The sequence below is a fragment of the Rhinatrema bivittatum genome, chromosome 4, assembly GCF_901001135.1.
Source record: "Rhinatrema bivittatum chromosome 4, aRhiBiv1.1, whole genome shotgun sequence".
Lineage (NCBI taxonomy): Eukaryota > Metazoa > Chordata > Amphibia > Gymnophiona > Rhinatrematidae > Rhinatrema > Rhinatrema bivittatum.
This window is the reverse complement of record NC_042618.1, coordinates 213,106,317-213,127,764: the sequence shown is the minus strand read 5'-3', so window position 1 is coordinate 213,127,764 and position 21,448 is coordinate 213,106,317. Positions and strand designations below refer to the sequence as shown.

At 44.8% G+C, this 21,448-nt stretch overlaps 1 protein-coding gene across 1 annotated transcript in view; it reads right to left on the bottom strand.

Moving 5' to 3' along the window:
* TRAIP (TRAF interacting protein) overlaps positions 1-21,448 on the bottom strand; it is a 138,197-nt gene that overhangs the window by 96,776 nt on the left and 19,973 nt on the right. Inside the window, exons 4-6 of the mRNA XM_029599671.1 lie at positions 9,600-9,639; positions 4,876-5,003; positions 4,595-4,689 (exon numbers count right to left, since the gene is read on the bottom strand). Of these exons, the coding sequence (XP_029455531.1) occupies positions 4,595-4,689; positions 4,876-5,003; positions 9,600-9,639 (263 nt within the window). The remainder of the gene's footprint in view (positions 1-4,594; positions 4,690-4,875; positions 5,004-9,599; positions 9,640-21,448) is intronic.

The following is a 21,448-nucleotide window of genomic DNA, read 5'->3' as shown; positions in this document are numbered from 1 at the left end:
GTTCTTTCTGAGTTGGATATAAAAGCACCTCAGGACACCCCCCCAGGTACCAATTCGGGGGCGTCAAAAGGGGATCCTGTCCTAGCGGGACTGCGTCCTCCAGCGAAAACTTTTCCTTTTCATCCCATGTTACTTCAGCTGCTGTCCAGGGAGTGGGATGAGCTATGGATAAGCTATATCCTCTCCCAGAGGAATTCCTTGAACTTCTCATTCCGGTTACGGGAGGGATAGCTTTGCGTGACCTGCAGGACCGGAGGCTGGAAGTCTACCTCAAGAGAATTTTTGAGGTCTCTGCCTTGGGGGGTCAGAGCAGTGGTCTGCAGTTCTCTTATGCAAACAGCAGGTCTGAGATGCATGCAGCAGTTACTCGGTACCCAGGAACTGCCATCGGCAGAAGCGCAACAAGCTGAACGCCTGGAGGCGGTGATAGCTTATTCGGCAGATGCGCTCTATGATCTTTTAAGGGTTCTGGCCAGGTCGATGGTGTCAGTAGTCTCGGCCAAGTGTCTCCTCCGGCTCCGTAACTGGTCAGCAGACTCTTCCTCCAAGTCGCAGCTGGGTTCTCTTCCTTTCAAGGGTAAGCTGGTGTTTGGAGAAGATTTGGAGCAAATTATCAAATGCCTTGGGGAAAATAAAGTACACAAGCTGCCAGAAGACCGTCCAAGGAATTTTCGGATGTTCAATTCTTCTACAGCCCACTTCAGAGGACAGCGGCGTTTTGCGCAATCAAGACCTTTTCGCAGTGCCCCCCCCCCCATCTGCCAGGTCTCAATTATGATCACAGTCCTTTTGTGGTCGCAGACCTCCTCCTGTAGGATTCTCCCACGGAGCAGCTTCCAAGTCATCCCAATGAAGAGTCGCCACCCACTCCTCAACGCCCAGAGTGTGTGTGTGTGTGGGGGGGGGGGGGGGGGGGGTTCGACTCTCCCTGTTTTACGAGGAGTGGGTCAAAATCACGTCAGATCAGTGGGTCCTAGATATTCTAAAACACAGTTACGCTTTAGAGTTTGCTCACCCCTTAAGAGACAGGTTCCTGTTTTCTCCTTGCGGACCTTTACGGAAGCAGCTAATTGTGCGACAGACGCTCAGACTCCTCGACCTTGGAGCAATCCTCCCAGTACCGCCGAAGGAGCAAGGCGCAGGCCACTATTCCATCTACTTCTTACTTCCAAAAAAGGTCTCAGCTTTCCGGCCCATTTTGGATCTCAAAACAGTCAACCGCGCCCTAAGGGTCCCGCATTTTCGGATGGAAACACTACACTCAGTGATAGCGGTAGTGCGCAGCAGAGAGTTCTTGGCATCCTTGTACCTCACAAAGGCTTACCTTCACATTCCCATCCTCAAGGATCATCAGAGGTTCCTCTGCTTCAAGATTCTGGGCCAGCATTATCAATTTCAAGCCCTGGCTTTCGGTCTAGCAACAGCTCCCTGCACCTTCACCAAAGTAATGGTAGTAGTGGCAGCGGCTCTACAGAAGGACTGTGTCTTAGTTCATCCCTATCTGGACAACTGGCTCATTCGGGCGAAGTCCAAGGAGCAGTGCAAGCAGTCCATGGACAAGGTTTTGAGTCTTCTGAGCTCTCTCGGATGGGTGGTCAACTTTGCCAAGAGCAGTCTTACTCCGTCACAAGCACTGGATTTCTTGGGAGCTCATTTCAACACCAGTGTCAGCAAGGTTTTCTTGCACCAGGATCGAGCGATCAATATCATTTCCCAGATACAATGATTCCGGCGCCTGACACTTCCCACGGCGTGGGATTATCTTCAAGTGCTGGGCTCCATGACCTCCACCATAGACTTGGTTCCCTGAGCTTTTGTGCATATGCAACCTCTGCAGAGGGCATTGGCTCTCCCACTGGAAGCCGGTATCTCAGGAGTTTCAAGCTCCTTTACCGCTCCAGGATTTGGCCAAGGACAGTCTGAGCTGGTGGCTCTGTCTGGATCATTTACTCAGCGGAGTAGACAGAGATTCCGCAGTGGGTGGTTGTTACCACGGATGCCAGTCTTTCAGGCTGGGGGGCGGTGTGTCAAACACAGGCAGCGCAAGGCTACTGGTCATCGGAGCAAGTGACATGGCCAATCAATCGGCTGGAGACGCGAGCGATCCGCCTGGCCCTGATACGATTTCTCTCCTTGGTGCACGGCAAGTCATTGCGGATTCTATCCAACAATGCAACCATGGTAGCCTACATCAATCGACAAGGGGGAATGAAGAGTCAACATGTCTCTTGGGAGACAGACAAGCTCATGGCATGGGTGGAGCGTCACCTCATGCGACTGGCGGCTTCTCATATAGCGGGAGAGGACAATGTGCAAGCGGATTTCTTAAGCCGGCAGAGGTTGGATCCCGAAGAGTGGGAGTTATCCAAGGAGGCAATGTCACTTCTGGTCCGGAGGTGGGGGTTCCCTCATCTCGATCTGATGGCCACACTAAAGAATGCAAAAGCGCCCCGATTCTTCAGTCGCAGAAGAGAGCACGGGGCGGAAGGAGTAGATGCTCTGGTTCTACCCTGGCCTCACAATGTTCTGCTTTATGTGTTTCCTCCATGGCCTCTAGTGAGAAAGGTTCTACGAAAAATAGAACTTCACCACGGAGCAGTGATTCTGGTGACTCCAGAGTGGCCAGGAAGGCCGTGGTTTGTGGACCTAGTCAATCTAGCGGTGGACGGTCCACTTCGGCTGGGTCATCTTCCCCAGCTTCTCCATCAAGGTCCCGTATTTTTCGACCAGGCCGATCGCTTCTGTCTTGCAGCTTGACTTTTGAGAGGAGACGGCTGAGGAAGAGAGGCTATCCGGAGGAAGTCATTTCTATGCTATTGCAGGCTAGGAAAACTTCCACTTCCATTTCCTATGTCCGGGTATGGAAAGTTTTTGAGTTCTGGTGTGAGTCCAGAGGGATTGCTCCCCGTCTGGCTTCGGTGGCTCAGATTCTCTGTTTTCTGCAGAACAGGCTAACCAAGGGTTTGGCTTACAATTCCCTTCATGTTCAAGTAGCAGCCCTTAGTTCGCATGTAGGGCGTATAGATGGTACCCCTCTGGCTTCTCATCCAGACATTGTCCGCTTTTTGAAGGGTGTAAAGCATTTGAAACCTCCGGTCCGTGCTCTTTGTCCTCCCTGGATCTTAATCTGGTACTACGCATTTTGTGTGGTCCTCCGTTTGAGCCGCTGAAGAATTCTACACTCAAGGATTTAACTCTAAAAAGGGTTTTCCTAGTCTCTATTTCTTCAGCTCGCAGAATATCGGAACTGCAAGCTTTGTCTTGTAGGGAATCTTTTCTATGCTTTACAGATTCAGGGGTCTCCCTGACCATGGGTACCATCTTTTCTTCTGAAAGTGGTATCTTCCTTCCACCTCAGTCGGTGGAGCTACCAACTTTTCAGGATGAAGTTTCCAGGGAGCTACGGCAGCTCGATGTTAAGCGCACTCTTCTTCATTACTTGGAGGTTACCAATGGTTTTCGTCTTTCGGACCATCTGTTTGTCCTATGAAGTGGTTCCAAGAAAGGACATCAGGCTTCAAAGGCCACTATTGCTCGCTGGTTGAAGGAAGCAATTGTTGCTGCGTATATAGGTTCGGTGAAACGCCCTCCTGAGGGTGTGAAAGTGCATTCACTTTGCTCTCAGGTGACTTCCTGGGCGGAAAGTCAGGCAGTCTCTCCTCAAGAAATTTGCAGAACAGCAACGTGGAAGTCTCTGCATACCTTTGTGCGTCATTATCGTTTAAATCTGAGACCACCGGGATTGGGCTCGTTTGGAGATCAGGTCATTCGAGCAGGGCTGAGGCCCACCCTATTTAGGGAAGCTTTGGTACATCCCATGGTCTGGACTGATCCGGGTACATACAGGGAAATGAAAATTATTCCTTACCTGCTAATTTTCGTTCCTATAGTACCACGGATCAGTCCAGACGCCCATCCGCTCTTTTTGGTAGAGGATTTCTGTTCTAATATATTGTTTTTTCAGTACGGCTAGCCTGCTCGTCAGTAGCATGCCAAGGTTGCAAGAATTCTTGAAGGCTTCGAGATTTGCATTTGCAAGTTATAGAATACAAACCTTATATGGCCTAATAGTCACTTGTATATAGCTTCCTATTCGTTTGGGAATTTTTTGCTTGATCCATTTCATCAGTTCGTTCTGAGTTTTCTTGATCTGCTTTGATACTCTAAATACTGAAGGGATGCAGAGGGTGCTCATGGGTAATAGTGAGCGCCTCACAAGATTTTTTCTTCTGTCTCCATCTGCTGGAATGGGGACATAACCCATGGTCTGGACTGATCCGTGGTACTACAGGAACGAAAATTAGCAGATAAGGAATAATTTTCATTTAGTGCCTGATTGATGCACTATTATACTGCATAACTCTCTGGAGTAGATTTTAAAAGCTGTGCGCGCGCTACCCGGCGCGCACACATGTACGCTTGATTTTATATCTTGCGTGCACACGCGTCCCGGGGCTTTACACACGTCAATGGGCCTTTTTAAAATAGGCCCGGCGTGCGTAACCCTTTTAAAATCCGGCCCTCTATGAATATAAAATGTGAGAGAAGAAGGTGGTGAAGGGAAGCAATTGGGAAGGCATGATGTATGTCTTACCTTTCCATGGTCTTCATTTTGTTTCTCATTTGGCAGGCCTCCTGCTGGGCAGCCTTTGCCTCTGCTTGCTGCTGCTCCATGTATTTCATTTGTTTCTGGGTAGAAAATACACACAAAGATAGAAGCTGTAAACAGCTCGGACCAAAATCTCAGCCTCAAAACTTTGCACTGAGTAACTCTAGTCATCTCATAGATCCTTAAGTGGATTCTTGTACTGCTCAAATATTAAACAGGATGTGCAGTACTGGGATAAAAATATGCCCATTTCTTGCAGTAATTACCTTGAGAGTGGAACACAGCATATCTGAATCTCCTAGCTCTTTCTGCAGAGATTCAATGGTGGCATTCCTTATGTCCAAGGATTCCCTCAATGAATCTACAATCGACTGGCAGTCTCTCTTCTCTTTCTCTGAAAACAAAATTGACATATTTATACTATGTACAAAGACAGCAGTGACAGTCAGACATGCAGAACCACTGAAAATTGTCACAGAGTCAGCCCAATGGTTCTCAGCAGTGCGACATGCTGCCACAGTATAAGGACCTAAGTTTGACTCCTGTACCAAGATTCTATTGCCCAGGCCAACCAGGTCTTGGGATGCTGTAGAGGTAGGATTCACAGGTCCAGGGTGGGTGTGGAGAGACTCCGTCAGTGCTTGGTGCGTGCCAGATAAAAGGCTAGGGCATGTTTGCAGTCCAGGGAATGTAGAGCCTTTTCTCCTGGGTTTAAATGGGGCCTTGGAAAGAAAGTAGGTAAGATGATGGATTGATTAAGATGAAATTTCCTTGGATTTTCTTGGATTAGTATTAAGAAGTTAATAGGTAAAGTTTACAATTAACATATTATATATATATTTTTCCACTAGAGGAATTGGATATTGGATTATTTTTTCTTTTTCCTTTTGTATTATTTTCATCTGAATTTATTTTATTTATATCCAACTTTTGTAAACTACCTAAAGTAATGTTTCCTAATTTGTAACTTGAAAACGATAAATAAAGAATGAAAAAAAAAAAAAAAAAAAAAGATGAAATTACCTTTGGTAAAAACTTAGGGTGTGTACAGAGGACCACTGTCATGTAGAATTTTAGTGTAAGACTAATGCCTTTAACTCACTAACTCTGCGACTAATGCCTTTAACTCTGCGAGCGGATGTTATAGCAAGAAGAAAAATTACTTTCCATGTGAGATAGCGGAGATCGCAGGAGTGGAGAGGCTCAAACGGAGGTTTCATGAGCCGCCCTAAGACCACATTAAGGTTCCAAACAGGGACCGGAGGGCGCAATGGAGGTTTCAGATTTATTTTATTTATTTAACTCTTTTCTATACAGACTTTCATGATCTCGATCATATCAAATCGGTTTACAAAGAACACGGGGTAAGAACATTAACGTAAACAATAAAAGAAAAACCAAAGTTACAATAAACAGGGTCATGTGAACTTGGAAGCTGACGTAGCTAGAAGCTACGGCTAGAGGAAGAGAAATTGTCAAGAATTTAACAAAGGTGTATAGAAGACGCCTTGAGCCATGTATGGAGAGTTCTGTCTTGTCTTATTGGGGTTTATCTATAGAATAGCTGAAATGAGTCAGCCTGATGGCAGGGGATGGGGCTGGAAAGGGGGAAGTTAGAAGGGGGGTGGCTGAGTTAAGGGAATGCTTATTGAAACAGCCAGGTCTTGAGATTTTTCCTGAATGTCAAACGGCAGGGTTCCATTCTGAGATACGGAGGAATGGCATTCCAGATGGCTGGTCCCGCTGTCGAGAAAGCTCGTGCTCTGGTGGTTGTACGGAGGGTGGTTTTGGATGTGGGAGTATGCAGAGTTCCTCTGTAAGCTTCTCTAATGGGTCTTGTAGCTGTATGGAGTCTCAGTGGGATCTGAAGGTCAAGAGAGCTGATTGTGAATGGATTTGTGGATGATGGTGAGGGCCTTGTGCAGGATTCGGTACTTTATAGGGAGCCAATGCAGGGTCCTGAGGATGGGAGCGATGTGTTCTCTGCGGTTGGTGTTTGTCAAGATTCTGGCTGCCGCATTCTGGAGTATCTGAAGTGGTTTGGTGGTGGAGGCAGGGAGACCCAGTAGGAGGGCGTTGCAGTAGTCTATTTTGGCAAAAAGCGTGGCTTGGAGGACAGTCCTAAAATCATGGAAATGGAAGAGAGGTTTGAGTCTTTTTAGAACTTGTAATTTGTAGAAGCAGTCTTTGGTTGTGTGGTGATGAATGGATGCAAACCTCTCATGAAGCGTGTGACTAAGGGCTGTGTTGAAATAGAGATCTCCTACTCAGTTGTGGAAAGTGGCTACCGCACTGACATGCACTCTTATAAAGGAAGTTTTCAGGCGTGATTCTGACAGATGCCAGAGATAGTCCAGAAACTTTGCAGTGGAACAAGTGAAGGGGTCTATGGAAATGGACGTGCACCAGACCGCAAACCTTTTTTGCACTTAGAACGATAAGAGCATCTCGTGGAAAGCTTTCGTGAAGCTACCAGGACTCGGGATACCGACTCCGAAAGGTTAAGGGGTTGAAGTATTAACCTTTCAACATCCAGGCAGTCAGGGATAGGGCCTGGAGGTTGGGGTGGCATAGGTACCCGTCATTCTGAGTTATCAGAAATGGATTCTCCCTAGAGGGATGCACCGGCGAACTGATAGGTCCCAGAGGATTGGGAACCAGACTTGGCGTGGCCAGTGAGGGGCTATCAGAATCATTAAGCCCTTGTCGCTTCGTAACTTCATGAGAGGAAGTGGAGGGTACGCGTAGAGGAAACCATTGGACCACGAGAGGGCAAAAGCATCCCTCGACTGAGTGGCAGCTGCAAGTGAGGGAGCAGAAGTTCGCTACTTTGCGATTGTGGATGGACGCAAAGAGGTCTATTTGTGGATACCCCCAACGTTGGAAGATGGTGTCTGCTACCGTGGGGTTGAGAGACCATTCGTGCGGATGGAAGGTTCGACTCAACTTGTCCGCTAGAACATTGTGCACGCCACCAGCTCCTCCAGCCCCCTTGGGGCCTCCAGAGCCAGCCCAGTTGCCTGCACATTCCTGCCGCCCCCCAGTGTCCTGACAATTATCCCGCCACCCCCTCCAAGGCACAATCGCGGCAAAAAGGCCGCATCGAGGTGAGCTCGCCTCAAACCGCATCCGCGACTAAGTTTGCCGTGCTGCGCGGGAGTTGGCATGCTGGGGCGGTTGAGCCTTGCACACGGTCAGGCCTAAAAAATAACCCCTGCCATTGCGATTGCTCCTGCCATTGTCTGGTGCTGAAATGGTCAGCACCTGGCCCTGATGAAAGCAGCTAAACACATATGTACAAGGGTAAAACAGGTATTACATTCCACAAATAATATACCATATAACTGTATATATAATCGGAGAAAGTTCTCTCTCACTCAATGCACAATTAAACTCTGGATAAGCTCTTGGAGAAGAAGTCCATTACCTGCTATTAATTAAGTTGACTTAGATAATAACCACTGCTATTACTAGCAACAGTAACATGGAATAGACTTCGTTTTTGGGCACTTGCCAGGTTCTTATGGTCTGGATTGGCCACTGTTGGAAACAGGATGCTGGGCTTAATGGACCCTTGGTCTGACCCAGTATAGCATGTTCTTATGTTCTGTATATAAATTTTAAATTTTATTATACCAAAATTCTAAAATCACAAATCATATATCAAAACAAACTCCACTCATTCATTCACAACCAATAACACAAAAAATATATTATACATCATATTATTTTCCAAAACACAGATTCAATTTAACAAACTTGAATTAATAGAATCACAGCTGCATTACTAATTTTATTCACATTCAATGTTCTTGTTTTTGCTGTCTATTCATCTATCACCTTGTCTTTAGATGAATTTATCTGTCTTTTGGAAAATGATATGATGATGTGTAATAATATATTTTTTGTGTTAGTGGTTGTGAATGAATGATTGGATGAGTGGAGTTTGTTTTGATATATGATTTTAGAATTTTGATAATAAAATTTAAAATTTATATACCGGTATATGGTATATTACCTGATGAAAGCAGGCAATTCAGCCCGCTCCCTCCGGCCTGCCTCCCAGTAGGAACAAAGGCTTACCCACTCTTCAGCCCTCACGCTGCTGCGAATGCACTCTTTTTAAATTAAAGACACAGGAGCAAGAGAAAAAGGGAAAGAAATTACTTCCCTGCTTCTGGAGGCCACACACTGAGGAGCCAAGCCCACCGAGAAAGGTAAGGGCCCAAAGGGAAAAAAGGGAATAGGCTTCCTGGCTATCTAACCCCCACCCCACCAAGAAGGGCCGAATCTGGACAGGGTCACCAACCACATCCCCCTGCTAGCCCTGCTCCACCCGAGGGATGGCTCTCGAAGGAACCGAACACCTCGGGGAGCTGAATCCTCTTCTTACTCTTAACTTTTATTTATTTATTTTACAACTCCAGACTGCAGGCTTGTACACCTCTACCATCTGCTGGAGACAGAGAAACACTGAGGGACTGCAGGTGGCATTCTCGGTTAAGTAGCAATGCCTCAGAGTTTTGTTCTCTACTCCATCTGCTGCCAAGGATGCATAAACCCACTTGTCTGGACTTATCCGGGGTATGAACAGGAAACAGTGTTTTATGCGTTTAAATGGCTTTGAAAATTACTCCCTACATGAATGCAGGTATAGGGTCTTAATAGCTCTTTGAAAGGTTGCAGACATCTGAACTAAGAGTAGGTCACTTTCAGATCAAACAAACAAAAATAAGAAAATTGAAATTCCAGTAAATTGTTTTGATAGCAAGCTGCTTCTGTTGGAGACTGAAGGAAACTGAGGTGGAGGAGGGGAGCTGACAATTTATCCTCTACCTATGAATGCTGTTCTGTCATCTTTTGCTGGTTCAAAGCTACCTCAAGGATTGAACTCTTCTGGGTGAAACATCCAAGAAAGATACTCTCAACTAGCAGGAAATGTTTTTTAAATTGTCAAGTTCACAAGTTTCTTTTTCTCCCATATACTCACCTTTCACTGAAAGATTAGCTCTTGTCCTGTCCAATTCATTCTAAAATAAAAAACAAAATCTCTTAAGGGTCAGTACTGTGCAGTCACTGTATGTACTGGAGGAAGATTAGTTTGTATTTTTAATCCTATTCAAAACACATAAGCACAGGGACTAGCCCCATGGACTAACAGCAAAACTGTGCACTACCTAAATTCCATTCTCAAGTTAAGGTTTAGACACAAGCAACTGAATGTATTGACAGAAAAAAAAAAAAAAAAGGCAAGAGTTCAAAACAACTAATCAATTCCAAGTAGCAAAGGTGGACTATGAGAAAAAGAAAGGACTACATATTAATATAGCAGCTAGCAACTGCTAAGCGCCACACCATTTTTTATGACGCTTACATATCCAGGGATACAAGAACACTTAGATTTTTGTAAAAATATAATTTTTTATTGATCAATATAAGTATTCTTGGGAGATGCTGTTGCCAATTCTCTGACAAACTGACTACCAGCATCTCATCGTATACAGGATCCTTCTTTTATAGATCCTTCTTTTATAGATAACATACAATATTGTAGAAGATTCTAGAGGTGAATGACTGCCTTAGAGAATCATTTACATTGGTTGTCATGTCAACAGCATGATAAGATCATCCCTAGCTACCCCTGACTATTTCTCCAAGGCGGGGCCCATTTACCGTCACTCTTTAGATAGTCTTTTGCTCTGTTAGAATCTTGCTGGTCAGGGCAATTAACACATCTGAGGTTGTGTTTATAGAAAAGGGCTGAGCTCAGGTAAAATTTATTTTTTTTTTTAGTCAGAGTAGAGGGGTTGTGTAGGACTTCCTCTGGTCTCTGCTCGGTGCGCTATTCCGACGTTTAGCCCCCATGGAAACAAGAGAACTGGGTTGCCTGTAGGGTTGAGCTTCCCGGGTGGGCAAGGTCCTGCTGCTAGGTTTTTTCCTCTGTGCTACGTGATAGGCTGTGGCAGTGTTTATTCGCACTTTTGTGTGTGTTCAGCTGCCCTCTACAGGACTGTCTGTGTGCCTGTTTTTTTGGGTGCGCGGCCTATGCACGCATTCTAACACGTATCCGTTGTGTGCCCAGATTTGGAGTGGTGACAGTGCACTTAAGTTTTACGGCACATAGTTTTGGGGTGTGTAAGTTTTGTGCGCTTAAATTTTTTCTGCATGTATCGGCTGGACACACATCTCCAGTTGCCTGTACAGTTGCCAGAGAAAGAGTGCCTGTATTGTGACAGTATAGCCTGAAGTTCCCTCCGTTGGCTTCTGCTCTATGTGACCCTATAATTAGGCATCACGGTATGAAGCCAGCTTAGACTGCCTGTCCAGGTATCCTGGGAATTCTTGCAGGTCAGCTCATCAAGCCACTTTGAGGTCACATAGGCTAAGAGAGCAAAGGATTCTGGGTCAGTTGCTTTATCCATGTTGGGTTTCAGGCTCAGGTACACTCATCACAACTGTACAGCTTTGAAGCATAACCCAGCCAAACTAGAAAAAAAAATCAATCTAAATTTAATCACACATTCATCAAATCAGTGAAATAATCCGGTATTCTAAAACTCCTCCAAGACTTACTTACCAGGGATGAAATGCACTCATCGTGTACTCCTACCTTCTGCTGTGTCTGCCTACCATCCCCATCTCAAATGATTTGTTTTGGGTTGGGAGAAGGCAACAGCAGGGGCCACGTCGCCATCAGATCCAACTGAGGAACGCCCCATAGAATTCCATGCCTCGGGGGACAATTCCCATTCACCTGGCTCCAGCTGTTGCCTGCTGAGGAAATCCACCTGGACATTGTCTACTCCTGCCATGCACGACACTAGACCTTCGAGATGACACTCCGCCCAGGTAAACAACCTCCGAGCTTCTAGGACTATGGCAGGACTCCTCGTATCGCCCTGCCAATTGATGTAAGCCACCATGGTCACGGGGTCCGAGAATACACAGACCATCTGACCCTTGACCAAGGACAGGAAAACCTCCAGGGCTCGGCGCACTGCCGTCTCCAGTCGATCAATTGACCAGGACCCTCTCTCCTGGAGTCCAAAGACCTTGCGCCGACCAGCCCAAGCAAACTGCCCCCGAACCAGAGACACTTGCGTCCGTGGACACCACCACCCAGTCCAGGGACATCCCTGTCTCTAGATTGATGTGAAACAGCCACCACAAAAGATTGGACCTGGATTCTCGATACAGAGGCAAGGGACGCTGATACTCAGACAAAGGACTCCACCTGGACAACAGCACGCATTACAGGAGGTCTCATGTGCGCAAAGACCCAAGGAATCAAATCCAGCGTGGACAGGACCTGTAAATAGTCCAATCCTGTCTGTACCGCCAACCAAAGAAGGCGCTTCACCTGGGATTGCAATTTCACCATCCGGTCCGCTGCCAGGAAGACTCTGCCCCACTGAGTGTTGAACCAAGCTCCCAGGTAAACCAAGGATTGGGTTAGCTCCATATGATTCTTCTGCACATTTATGACCTAACCTAGAGATAACAAGGTGAACATCACCCTCTGGAGAGACCTTTCACACTGCTACTTGGACTTCGCTCTGATCAGCCAATCGCCCAGATACGGATGAACCAAGATTCCTTCTCTGCGAAAGGCCATCGCAACCACCACCATCACCTTGGTGAACGTGTGTGGTGCCGTCCCCAGACTAAAGGGAAAAGCCCGGAACTGAAAATGCTGGCCCAACACCATGAAACGAAGAAACTTCTGATGTTCTCTCCAGATGGGAATGCGTAGATATGCTTCCATGAGATCCAGGGAGGCCAAGAACTCTCCTTTGCGCACCATGCCACCACGAGGCATAGTGTCTTCATGCAAAAACATGGGACCCGAAGGGACCATTTACATTCCATAAGACGAGAATGGGCCAAAAGGATCCCTCCTTTTTGAGTACCACAAAGTACATGGAATACCTCCCCTGTCCCTGCTCCGACAACGGTATGGGAACAATTGCTTTGAGGTTGTGCAGCCTCTGCAGAGTTACCAGCCAGCCTCTCGCTTGCTGCGGGAGACCACGCGAGACTCCACAAAGGCCTCCCTCACCGGGCACAAAAGTGTAGCCTTCTCGAATTACCTCCAATACCCAGCGGTCCAAGGTAATCTTTTTCCTTGTAAAAGTTGGATAATCTGCCTCTAACAGCTTCTATGAGGGAGTGCAGACCCCTGGCTTCACTGGGCTGGCTTTCCACCACCAGAGCCCTGGTTTGAACTTTCTCTGGTCGGTGTGCAGACTCCATGAAAGGACTACTGACGTCAATGCCCTGCTTCGCAGAGGAGCCAGAAGCAGCCTTGCCGGGCCAGAATCTGCGAATATCCTAAAAACGGGCATGAGCCAGTAAACCCTTCCTAGCTGGTTTCCTGTCTGCCGGCAACCTGATCCCCTTCATTTGTCCCAGCACTTTCAATAGACTGATCCAAGTCCTCGCCGAAGAAAAGCTTCCCCTTGAACGGGAGATTGCAGAGCTAAACCTTGGACGTTAAGTCTGTCGACTAATTACGCAACCACAGAAGCCTATGAGCTGCCACGACAAGACCATACTGCGAGAAGAACGCACCAAGTCATATAGCATGTCTGCCACATAGGCGATCCCGGCCTCTAGCCTAGCCGCCTGCAGAGAAGCACCATTTCCTGCAGCCGTGCACTCTGGCGCCTTCTGCACCCAACAGAAACAGGCCCTCTGCATCAGACTGGTGCATACCACTGCTCAAAAACAACACAGAGACCTCAAACATCCATTTGAGCTGCACCTCCAGCTTGCGGTCGTGAACATGCTTTAAGGCGGCAGCTCCCGCCACTGGAATTGTTGTCTTCTTTGTAACAGCCGACACAGCCGCATACACCTTCGGACGTTTCAGCAGGTCAAGGGCTTCTTACATCAAGGAATAAATCTTAGCCATTGCTCTGCCCACCTTCAGACCGGAGAGTCCCACTCCCAGATCTTCTTTGGCAAAGGAAAGGCACTCGTGGGGCCCTCAAAGACCATCCAGGACTGGACTGGATTGACGCTCTCATTGTCAGATTCCTCCTGAGGAATCTTCATGCCTAACTCCTCCAAAACCTGAGGAATCATAGGCCGCAGCTCCTCCTGTCTGGAAATTCATCCAGGTCAGGGTCGTCCTTTGAGTTATCCGCATCGGGAGCTGGCATCTCAACTGGATCCATCCCATCCAAATGAAGAAGGTCCTCCTGCGAGGGAGCAGACTCCTCCCCAGCCCTGGGATTGCCGGCCGCATCCAAATGACGCGATCCCAGACTCTGTAGCCCCACACTAGCCCCCTGTGAAGTCCTGAGCTTCTTCTCAGAGGGACCGCGGGGACACGCAGCCACCCACTTACTCCTAGAACATCTCCTGGAAAGGTAGGCCTCATGAAGAATGAGATTAAATTTCAGAGAGAAATTCCCAGCATCAGCCTCCCCCAAAACTGGGGGGTCATCTATAACCTCCCCCTACCCATTGAAGGCACTCAACTCCACTGGGGAAAGAGGGGGCAGGAAATCATCTGAGTGAGCCATGACCTCCTGATCGTGCATCTCCGCGGGACTAGAAGCGGGCCCAGAGGAAAAAAGACCTGGTTTCCTAATCTGGCCCCCCAAGGAAGAGCCCTCCTGCCCTGAGACACAACTGGGACAGAGAGAACAGGAGTTCAGCTGCGCTGCAGAAATACAACACGGCAAGCGGCCATCTTAGGTTTAGGCACCATTAAGGACGTCCCGCACCACGCGGTGCCGAACTCACAAGTCCACGGGCAGGCCCCAACCATGGGATCGCAGGCGCGCCAAATCCCTTGCTCCAGCCGATGCGCTCATCCAACAATCTGATGCCGATCAGCCCGTGAACAAGTGAAAGGACAGCAAGGGAGGATCGGTCGTACCGCAGCCCCCCCAAGCCTAAGCCGGCACCATTCGTCACATGCACCTGGAGCCTCGGGCTGTCTGTACAAGCAAAAACTACTCCTCCACCCCTCAGCCCTGGGAAACAGCCACCGCTGCTCAGGCCCACCATGGACGCCCGAAGACACTTCTGCAGACAAATTCTGTGTTAAGTGACTTCAACTTGCCCACTCCTATTATTCTAAGAAAATAAGAAATTGCCATGCTGGGTCAGACCAAGGGTCCATCAAGCCCAGCATCCTATTTCCAACAGAGGCCAAACCAGGCCACAAGAACCTGGCAGTTATCCAAACACTAAGAAGATCCTATGCTAATGCAATTAATAGCAGTGGCTATTCCCTAAGTAAACTTGATTAATAGCAGTTAATGGACTTCTCCTCCAAGAATTTTCTCCGATTAGTCTTAAATGTGCTACTTGCTAACTTCATGGAATGCCCCCTAGTCCTTCTATTATTCAAAAGTGTAAAAAACCGAGTCACATTTACTCGTTCAAGACCTCTCATTATCTTAAAAACTTCTATCATATCCCCCCTCAGCCATCTCTTCTCCAACCTGAACAGCCCTACCTCTTCAGCCTTTCCTCACAGGGGAGCTGTTCCATCCCCTTTATCATTTTGGTTGCCCTTCTCTGTACCTTCTCCATTGCAGCTATATCTATTTTGAGGTGCGGCAACCAGAATTATACACAGTATTCAAGGTGTGGTCTCTCCATGGAGTGATATAGAGGCATTATAAATTTTCCGTTTTATTAACCATTACCTTCCTAATAATTCCTAACATTCTGTTTGCTTTTTTGACTGCCGCAGCACACTGAGCCGACGATTTTAAAGTATTATCCACTATGATGCCTAGATCTTTTTCCTGGGTGGTAGCTCCTAATATGGAACCTAACATCGTGTAACTACAGCAAGGGTTATTTTTTCCTATATGCAACACTTTGCATTTGTCCACATTAAATTTCATCTGCCATTTGGATGCCCAATCTTCCAGTCTCGCAAGGTCCTCCTGTAATGTATCACAGTCTGCTTGTGATTTAACTACTCTGAATAATTTTGTATCAACAGCAAATTTGATAACCTCACTCGTCTTATTCCTTTCCAGATCATTTATATATATATATTGAAAAGCACCGGTCCAAGAACAGATCCCTGAGGCACTCCACTGAGTACCCTCTTCCACTGAGAAAATTGACCATTTAATCCTATTCTCTGTTTCCTGTCTTTTAACCAGTTTGTAATCCACGAAAGGACATCGCCTCCTATCCCATGACTTTTTAGTTGTTTTCTTAGAAGCCTCTCATGAGGGATTTTGTCAAACGCCTTCTGAAAATCCAAATACACTACATCTACCGGTTCACCTTTATCCACATTTTTATTAACCCCTTCAAAAAAATGAAGATTTGTTAGGCAAGACTTACCTTGGGTAAATCAATGTTGACTGTGTTCCATTAAATCATGTCTTTCTATATGCTCTACGATTTTGATCTTCAGAATAGTTTCCACTATTTTTCCCAGCACTGAAGTTAGGCTCACTGGTCTATAGTTACCCGGATCGCCCCTGGAGCCTTTTTTAAATATTGGGGTTACATTGGCCACCCTCCAGTCTTCATGTACAATGGATGATTTTAATGATATAGGTTACAAATTTTAACTAACAGATCAGAAATTTCATTTTTTAGTTCCTTCAATACCCTAGGATGCATACCATCCAGTCCAGGTGATTTGCTACTCTTTAGTTTATTAATCTGGCCTACTACATCTTCCAGGTTCACAGTGATTTCGTTCAGTTCGTCTGATTCATCACCCCTGAAAACCATCTCCGGAACTGGTATCTCCCCAACATCCTCATTCGTAAACACGGAAGCAAAGAATTCATTTAGTCTTTCTGCAATGGCCTTAACTTCCCTAAGAGCCCCTCACAGGTTTCTTGCTTTGGATATATTTAAAAAAGTTTATTATGAGTTTTTGCCTCTATGGCCAACTTCAATTCAAATTCTCTCTTCACCTGTCTTATCAATGTTTTACACTTAACTTGACAATGCTTATGTTTAGCCTATTTTCTTCAGATGGATCCTTCTTCCAATTTTTGAAGGATGTTTTTTTGGCTAAAATATTCTTTCACCTCACCTTTTAACCATGACAGTAATTTTGCCTTCCTTCCACCTTTCTTAATGTGTGGAATACATATGGACTGCGCCTATGTCAAGATTTACAGCTCTTAGACTTTTGGAGAGTTCTCAGTGATGCACATGACTATACTCATGTTTCCAAAGCACATGGTACTCTCTAGGATTGACTACATTTTAGGTTCCGTCTCACTTTTCCATCTAATTTCCTCGGCAGAGATAGGACCAACAGGCGTGTCAGATCACGCCTTGATTTGGGTGGATTTTCATTTGGAGGACAAATTACCACCACACTCTTGGTGGCAGTTCCTGCTTATTTGAAGGATGATATCCCCTTTCAGCAATATTTACAAAATAAATGGGTCCAATACCAAGAATTCAATAAGCAACACAAGAATGACTCAAACCTGTTTTGGGAAACTGGCAAAGCGGTCATGCGGGGGGAAATTATTTCATACGTGCGGAGTAGAAATAAAATACTACATGCAAAGATCATATCACTAGATGCTGAACTAAAAAAGGCCAAGAGTGAAATGATCAGATATCCAATCCATACCAACTTCGCCCAATATTATGCAATCCTTAGTTCTTTGCCATCCTATCTTCATCAAAAATCTCTAAAAGCCTTCCAATTCAAGGAATACACCTATTTTAGATATGGAAACAAGTCAGGAAAGCTACTGGCAAAATTAGTGAAACTCAGACAAAGTAAAACATATATAGAAAAATTGAAAACTCCACAAGCGGCTTGGGCAGTTAGGGGGGAATGAAATTTGTGAAGTGTTAAAAAATGTTTACAAGAATTTGTACACAGAAGATAAAATAGGGGGGAGTAAAGAAGAAACCTCCTTTTTCGAGAATCTCACTATTCCCCAAATTTCTCCTTTACAATTAGAATTTTTGAATTCTCCCATTTCAGAACCTGAAGTCCTGGCAGCTATTAAAGCGTGTAAATCTGGTAAAGCCCCAGGACCAGATGGATTCACATATGACTATTACAAAATAATAGGAGACAAAACTACTGAGGCGTTGAGATCCTTCTACCAAGGCGCACTAGACAAAAGGGAGTTCCCTTCATAGTTTAATCAAGCATATTTTACCATTTTACCCAAACCAGGAAAGGAGCTTACCCAACCTGCGTCTTATAGACCGATTTCTTTATTAAATTGCAACCTCAAATTACTTGCAAATATTTTGGCAAAGAGACTTAGTGTGGTACTCCCTTCTCTGATTTCTCTGCATCAGGTCGGATTTGTTAAGGGACGGTCAGCCAGTTCTGATATTGCCAAATTGGGCACTGCCATTGCTTATTGTCAAAGACATAAAATCCCATCCATGACAGTGAGCTTTGACTCTGAGAAAGCATTAGACAGGGTTTCCTGGGGATCTATGTTTTCAGTACTGGGGAGGTATGGTTTACATGGTAATCTTCTCATATATATCTCTCTTCTCTACCACTCGCCATCTTCTCACATCCTGGCGAATGGCCATGCATCCCAAGCATTCACACCACAACGAGGAGTTCGTCAAGGTTGCCCTCTATCCCTTATTATATATTATGGCAATAGACCCCTTACTACGCATCATTTACAATAACACCTCCATTTCAGGTCTTACACATATGGGCCCCACGTTCAAGGTGGCAGCTTTTGCAGACTATATTCTCATCTACCTAACCTATCCACAACAGTCATTACCCAAAGTTCTGAATTTTCAGAAATGGTATGGAACATTCTCCGGTCTAAAGATCAATGCAGAAGTCTGAAGCATTAGAAATATATGGGGCACTGCATAGGACATGGGGTTTGGATTTTCCCCTTAAATGGGCTAACAAGCACATTAAATACTTGGGAGTCTATATCCCTAGCTCTATTACCTCTTTTTACAACATTAATGTTAAAGCTTTGCTTCAGAAAATGGAAAAGCGTGTCGTGAATTGGTTATCAATACCTCTCTCCTAAATAGGGAGGATACACCTATTTAAGATGGTAGAGCTCCCTAAATGGTTATACCTCTTCCAGATGCTCCCAATTTGGTTAAAAGGACGGGATCTACGTTCCATATACAAAATTTTACGACAATTTGTATGGCGTGGGGAAAAGTCAAGACTTGCTGTGAGATACCTCCAACTTCGGCCTGCAAATGGAGGGTTGGCATGCCCAAACTTTCAACATTATAATTTGTATGATGAGACATATCAGAGATTGTATATTAGGTACTGAATATTTCTCTCCTTATAATTTTATCCAGAGTTAGTTATACAATTATTCACTATCGACCCTTCTACAACTTAAACAGCACCAACTCCCACAGGTTTGTAAGGGCTACTTTACTCTAGCAGACAAGCATGGTCTTATCTATATAACAAGTTGGGAGTGTCACAGGGTTTTACCTTCCTAATGGAACTATGTGATAATCCACAATTTTTACCGGGTAGAGGACAGTCAGTTTTTCATACTTGGGCCCAAAAAGGCTTGGTACGAGTGTCTCAGTTCTTTTCCCGCACATCTAACACGATGTACAGCTTCCAAGAGTTACAAGACCAATTTCATATCCCAAAGGAAGATTTTTATGCGTACCTTCAAGCACGACATATTTTCAAATCACACTTACATTCACTATCCTCCCCCCACTGGTCATTCTTGGAAGTACTGTTTTGTACCTGGCCAACATTGAAAAATTCCTGTTCAGTTTTTTCTAACTTGTTGCACTCTCATCTGAATATTACAGCTTATGAAGATGTTTTAAGTAAGTGGTCTAAATATCCAGCCATATCTTTAACACCAACAAAAGTCAAACAATATCTTTTGAAAAGTGGTAAATTTACAGAAAATGCCAATTTGAGAGAATTACAATTCAAATTTATTTGGCAGCTATAATGCACTAGCATTATAGCTTTTAAAATGGGGATTGCAGCATCCCCTCTCTGCCTGAAATGTGGCATTGAGAATGGTGATTATTTACATTGTTTTTGGAATTGCATTAAGGTCAAACAATTTTGGCTGGATGTTAAAAGACACTGCTCCCAGTTATATAATTGTGTCCTTCCGCTAGATCCAATGTTATGGTGGTGTGGTTTTCACAACGACACTACCTTCAATCTAACCCACTTACAAAAACTTTTTATAGACAAAGCTGGCTTAACAGCTAAACATATAATTGTCAGCAATTGGATATCTAAAGAACCTCCAAATTTAACTCATTGGAATAGGAAACTTGTACAATTAGCTACTTTTGAATATATGACGGCCAGATCGTTGAGTACCCAGAAACAGAAGTTCACAATGGGGCTATGGTCTACCTACCTTCAAAATCAACCAACCGATTTAGTCCAGCATATATACCAACTGGACCCCGATGGGAATCAAGGAGGACAATCAATGCTTAAAAATTCTCTATAAGACTGTTTGACTCTACATCCAAGAACCTCAACATTATTATTATTATAACCATTTCTTAGGCTTGGTTCTTAATGCTCTTAACAATTTTAATGACTTGATGGTTTAACATCTGTCTTCTTTTTATTTTAATTTTAACTGTTGCCTTTATATGATGCAAAGAGAATGGGACGAAGAAAAGCAGAAGAAAAGATGAGGAATGGATGGGGGGAGGGTGGGAACCGGGGAGGAAAAAAAAAAAGAAGATTCAAGATACCCCTAACTTATACTTATCGGTTGAAATTACATTACTGTTCTAACATGTTGCCTTTGGTAACACTTTTTGATACTATTACAAGTTTAAACTACGTACTATGTTGAATATATTTGGATTTTCTGTAAACTCAATAAAAACATAAAACAAAAAAAAATAATACAGTTGAAAGGCAGGCGAGCCTGGGTAAGAATGAATAATTTGAGTGCTTAGTTTCTTACATGCCACCACCAAAAGCTTTGGAAAATAAGTCTTTAAAGCCTTCATAAAAGGTTTAATACTATAGCCGATCAGAGTTGCTCTGGTAAGGCATTCCAGATAGTTGGTCCAGTCACAGAACATGCCCTCTCTGATTGTGCACCGATGTATCCATTTCGTGGATTGGATGATAAAAAAATGTGATGGGTTAAAGGTCCATTCTTAGTGTTGCGGTCTGTCAAATATTTTTCAAGCCCACTGCACTTGTTTATATATATCCTTCTTTTACTACAGCTTTGTTTTTTCAAGGATATAGTTTGTTAGCTTTTCAATCATGTAACAATTTAGGACCGTTTTATAGAACCATGACTGGTTGTTCATTTAATAGGTAGTATAGTATTTGGTTGTTGGATATATAGATTTGTTTGAAAATTTGTTGATTTCTTTGACTGGTGAAATTGTCATGCTTTTCTGATGCCTATTTGTTTTCTTAAAAGCAGTGGGATTTTGACCATTCACTTTGTTACCTAAATGAGAGATTCTATGCTATGATAAGAGATGCTGGCTAAGCTCGCTAATTAATGTAGTTTATTCATTTACTTCATAATGTGTATTATGTACCCATGTGAATTTTCCCACAGTCATGTTTACCGCTGAAGTCTCCTCACACAACTCTCTGCCATAGGCTGCCTGCAAGCACCAAAGTCAAGGCTCCCCTAGAACAACAACTGTTTTCAGTTCATCCCCATTCACACAGTCCACAGAAAGGATATGCCGCCATCATTGAACTTCGGGTCTGGCAGATCAGGCATTTCTTGTCCTTCTCAGAGAACATCCTTGGAAGGACGGGGTGTGGGGTAGGGAATAACACGAAGAACGAGTATGGTCGCTTACTACTTTTTGGAGGTTTCCTCCCCCCTCTAACTTAAATTCAACTCCAAGCTTTCAGCCCTTCAG